General features: G+C 65.2%; 1 protein-coding gene across 1 annotated transcript; it reads left to right on the top strand.

Annotated features, from left to right (window-relative positions):
• Window positions 1–1,058: 1,058 nt before the first annotated feature.
• SOX8 (SRY-box transcription factor 8) lies at window positions 1,059–4,481 on the top strand (the record flags this gene model as incomplete). Its single annotated transcript, XM_082671378.1, has 3 exons — window positions 1,059–1,480; window positions 2,805–3,034; window positions 3,742–4,481. 3 exons carry the CDS (start codon window positions 1,059–1,061, stop codon window positions 4,479–4,481), a joined length of 1,392 nt encoding a protein of 463 aa, XP_082527504.1.
• Window positions 4,482–5,168: the final 687 nt, after the last annotated feature.

The raw sequence follows: 5,168 nt of genomic DNA, 5'->3' as shown, positions 1-5,168 counted from the left end.
CGGACGGCCTCGGTGCCCCCAACCCCCGGGTCACGCCCGGAAGGCCCTGGGCCCCCGCGTCCGGCCACGCCATCCGCCGGGCCGCCCTAGGGACTCAGCTAGGGTCAGCCCAGGCCCCGCCCAGCGCTCCCGCCCCCTTCGGCGGCCGCGGCTTCTGCGGCAGCGCCCCTGCCGCACTTTCCGCGCCCGGACGGGATCGGGGTCCTGGGATCGCCCAGCTCTGAGCCGTGGTCCCTGGGCGCGCCGTTACCTGGACGTGCGCGGCGTGCAGACTGGCGCGCGGGAGGCTCCTGCACGTCGCGCCGGCCCTGCGGGCGGGGAGCTGACCCCCCGCCCTGGGCCGCAGGCTGGCAGCAGTTGACCCCGGCGCCTCTGGGCTGTGGGCAAGACATCGGGGCTCAACGCAAGCTGTGGGGGAGGCTCTTGAGGACCCGCCTCCTTACGCAGCGGGAGGCCGAGGCTGGGTAATGGGACCGGGGCCCGGACGCACAGGAGCAGCTATGAGCCAGCAGAGGGAGCGCAGCGGAGAACCCCAGCAGGCAAAGGGCACCCCGGAGCGCCCACCTCTACCCGTCTCTGCCCCCTTTTTCCTTCCCGCCCCTCCTGGAAGGGGGGCCCTCGGCGTGCTGCACAGCCCGGGATCCGGTCCTCGGCTGCCGGGCGCGCCGGCCCCACGTGGGGCGGCGCCAGGCGGGGTGGGCGGGGGCGCAGGGGGAACTGCGGCGCTTTCTTTAAGGTGGGGGGAGGGGGCGGGGGCGGCCAAGCTCCGCCCCCAGTGGCAGTGGGGTGCGCGCCGGCCAATGGGGAGCCGGGCGGGGGGCGGAGCCTTGTGGCCGCTGCTTAAAGAAACTTGTTGCGGGTAGCCCAGCGGGGACTGAGCTCCGGCGGCGGCGGCGACGGCGGCGGCGGCGGCGGCGGCAAGAGGACCGGGGTTGGGAGGCTGCGGGACGCGGGTCGGGCCACCGCGCGACGACCTCGGGTCCCAGAGAGGCTGCAGCGCAGCCGGGCATCGGACTCGGTGCACCTCCCTGGTGCGCGCTTCTCCGCGCGCGGCCCCGATGCTGGACATGAGCGAGACCCGCGCCCAGCCGCCCTGCAGCCCATCTGGCACTGCTAGCTCCATGTCGCACGTGGAGGACTCAGACTCGGACGCGCCGCCGTCGCCTGCCGGTTCCGAGGGTCTGGGCCGTGCGGCGGGCGCGGGGGGCGGCGGCCGGGGCGACGCGGCCGAGGCGGCGGACGAGCGCTTCCCCGCCTGCATCCGCGACGCCGTGTCGCAGGTGCTCAAGGGCTACGACTGGAGCCTGGTGCCCATGCCGGTGCGAGGCGGCGGCGGCGGTGCGCTCAAGGCCAAGCCGCACGTGAAGCGGCCCATGAACGCCTTCATGGTGTGGGCGCAAGCAGCGCGCCGCAAGCTGGCGGATCAGTACCCGCACCTGCACAACGCGGAACTCAGCAAGACGCTGGGCAAGCTGTGGCGGTGAGTGCACTGTCCCGAGGCCGGGGCGGGGAGCGGGTTCTGGGGTGCGTGGAGCTGGGCGGTGGCGCAGCGCCCGGCCTCGGCCCTGCTCCCAGTGGCTGTTCCCAGGGCGAGTCGTAGTGGAAAAACCCGATCTGGCCAGACGGATGGGACGCGGGGTACGGGACGGCCTGGGCACGCAGAGGGCAGCAGGAGCAGTGTGCAGCCCCCAGCACATTCCCTGAGCCCAGAAACAGCCTTCTCTAGGCAGTGGATGGCAGGCCGAGTTGGGGACCCCAGCTGTGAGTGGCCGCAGAGCCTGGAAGCTTGTCCCTCCCAGAGGAAAGTGGCCTCTTTCTGGAAGCAGAACACAACTCTCTGGAGGTGCCCCCTCCTTGGAAAGGACTCCCCGACCACCCTGTGGAGGGAGTCCAGAAGGCAGATGGAATGGTGTGTGTTTGCCCCACCAGCACCTTCGGCACCTTCCCCGCAGCTTCTCCCAATGCTCTGCCACCTCTGCACCCTCACCAGGGAAGGAAGGGGATGGAGGGGGTATTCAGCACTGGTGTGCACTTTGGTGTGATGAGGCTGGCCGTTTTGCAGAAAGTAGGACGGCAAGCAGTGGGCAGCAGTGACAAGGTTGCTGCTTGGGACAGCCCATCCCCACCAAACGCTCTCTACTGGGGTTTAAAGCTCTGGATCCAGGGTGCTGGTCTCGTTTCCTGCTCCTCACCTCATGAGTGGGAGCTCAAAGCTTGTGTTTATGTCTTCTGTGCTCCGGCCTCTGTCCAGTCAGGGTGCTGTGGACCCATGGCAGCCCCGTGCCTCTGTATCCCTAGACCCTGTCCTGCAGGCAGACATGAGCTTCTGGAAGGGTATGGGGGGCCGGTGTGTGTTCTGAGCCTTAGCGAGGACCACTGGGTTTTGCCAGTGTTTCTGGAAGTCTGGGAAGCCCAGCTGCCCACAAAGTCCCGGCTTGGTTCCCAGAAGCCTCCCTTTGTCCACAGTGTGTTCTCAGCTGGGTCCTGGCCTCTTCACCCACCTGCCATAGAAAGTCCCAAAGGGAGGGGACAGGTTCAGGGAGGGGGGAAGTCAGAGGAGGAAGATGGAAGCCGGAAGGTTTGGGTCTTATTCTGGCTTGTTCCTCTGACCTCACCTAATGCCCTCACCCCCGGCTTGATCCCTTCTGTCCTCAGAGAAGGGGAGCACCTGCCTGGGGCCCACCAGGTTGCGGGCATGCACTTGGGCTTCCCTGGTCCTACCCAGCGCCTCACCTGATGCGCGGGCCAACACCTGGGGTGATGTCGGCCCCCTCGTCATCTTGTTCCTGCCCTTTGCCCTGCAGCTTGCTGAGTGAGAGTGAGAAGCGCCCCTTCGTGGAGGAGGCAGAGAGGCTGCGGGTCCAGCACAAGAAGGACCACCCAGATTACAAGTACCAGCCACGCCGGAGGAAGAGTGTGAAGACTGGCCAGAGCGACTCAGACTCAGGTGCCGAGCTGGGCCACCACCCGGGCGGTGCTGTCTACAAGACTGACGCCGGCCTCGGTGACGCACACCACCACGGTGACCACACAGGTGGGCTCCTGGGGGTAGGAGCAGGGGCTCACTCCCAGGGCAGGCACCCTCAAGAGAACCAAACCTTCCCCGGGTACCTGGGAAAAGGCCCCATAGCCCCAAAAGGCAGCTGTTTCCGATGCCCACGGGGGCCTGCTTAGCCCCCTCTGAGACTGAGGGCCTGATATCTTGCCCTGGTCTAGCGCACTGTGACCTGGGTGTTTTCTGTCCTTCCCGAAAGCGTTTCTGCTCCGCTGGCCTTTGTGCTGGTTCTGACCTAGGATTCACCCATGCCACCGGCCTGGTGGTTAGCAGCCCAGTTTCAGGATCAGACTGACCCGGGTGGAATCCTGGCCAGCTGAGCAGTCTTAGTCATGCTGGCTACAGCCACGGGCCTGGGGAGACAGGTTTTGTGTGGACTGTGTTGTTGCCGTGGGCGAGGGGCTGGGCACTTCCTCTCCTCCCCCCTGCCCCCAGCTTGCTCTTCATGATGGGGCCTCCCTGGCCCCAGGCCTTTCCCTAGAACAGTGCTTAACGGAATTTCCTCGGCGAGGAGTGAGGTCTAGGTCTGGCTTTGCTGGAATTTCTGGGAAATGTACAGGAACAAAAAGCCGTTGATTCCTACCTGCGGCAGTTAGCGGGGCTGGTTTTCCTCCTGTGTGCACGTCACCAGCCTGGCCGCCCCCTACAGAAGGGGCATTCATCCCTGAAATGTGCTCTGTTCCCAGGGCAGACCCATGGGCCGCCCACCCCCCCCACCACCCCCAAGACTGACCTGCACCACGGGGGCAAGCAGGAGCTGAAGCTGGAAGGCCGCCGCCTGGTGGACAGCGGGCGCCAGAACATCGACTTCAGCAACGTGGACATCTCTGAGCTGAGCAGTGAGGTCATCGGAAACATGGACACCTTTGACGTCCACGAGTTCGACCAGTACCTGCCCCTCAACGGCCACTCGGCCTTGCCCACAGAGCCAGGCCAGCCCGCGGCCGCCAGCTCCTACGGAGGCACCACCTACTCGCACTCCGGGGCGGCTGGCATCGGGGCGTCCCCTGTGTGGGCCCACAAGGGAGCCCCATCGGCCTCTGCGTCGCCCACTGAGGCAGGGCCCCCGAGGCCGCACATCAAGACGGAGCAGCTGAGCCCTGGCCACTACAGCGACCAGTCGCACGGCTCTCCGGGGCACACCGACTACGGCTCCTATAGCGCTCAGGCCAGTGTCACCACGGCCGCCTCCGCCGCGGCCGCCAGCTCCTTCACCAGCTCACAGTGCGACTACACCGACCTGCAGGCCCCCAACTACTATGGCCCATACCCTGGCTACCCGTCCGGCCTCTACCAGTACCCCTACTTCCACTCGCCCCGCCGACCCTACGCCTCGCCCCTGCTCGGTGGCCTCTCCGTGCCGCCCGCCCACAGCCCCCCCAGTAACTGGGAGCAGCCCGTGTACACCACCCTGACCAGACCCTGAGGGTGCGGCCGCGTGGACGGGCTGCGGCCGAGGACAACCTTGATCTCGGCAAAGATAGATAGACCTCCGAGGGCTTCCAGAAGGTGTGTGACGTGGGGAGGAGCCGCGGCTCCGTCAAGTGCCTGCTGAGGTCCGCGGGAAGCCAGGCTTTGTAAACGAGTCCCCTCTGCTTCCAGACTTCCAAACTCCTGTCCATGGACAAAGCCCTCCTTCCCTTCTTGCTCTCTTTTTGCGGGGACTGCGACTCTGACGGACAGTCACTGGGTCCCTCTTCCGAGCAGACGCCAGCGTCTGGGTTTTGCACCTCAGTGTCTGCAAAGCAGCAGCCACAGCACAAAGGACAAAAGGAGGGAAGAGGTGTGGGGTCTCCAGGCCGCCCGTGTTCCAAGGTCCTGGCCACCCTTGGCGCTGAGAACTCCCCGAGACCAATGGATGACGTTCCTGAGGCTGGTCATCACCCGTCACCCACAGCCTGGCGGGGATGTGTCCGCGGGAGCACCTCTTGGGACCAGCTCATTAGACCTGAGGTGTTCCTTGTAGTTAGGGTTCTTCCGAGCAAGGTTTGGCTGTGATTAACACTTCTCTCTTTTTATTTTATTTTTTTAATTTTTATTTTTGAAGCTTCAATGTGTTTGATTTGTTTTGAAAGCTGTTAAAATGTATTTATGTTCTGTATTATTTTATCTT

This window comes from Grampus griseus (genome assembly GCF_964374135.1).
Source record: "Grampus griseus genome assembly, chromosome: 14".
In the NCBI taxonomy this organism is placed as follows: Eukaryota; Metazoa; Chordata; class Mammalia; order Artiodactyla; family Delphinidae; genus Grampus; species Grampus griseus.
The sequence above is the reverse complement of the archived record's forward strand: the minus strand, read 5'-3'. Positions and strand labels throughout refer to the sequence as shown.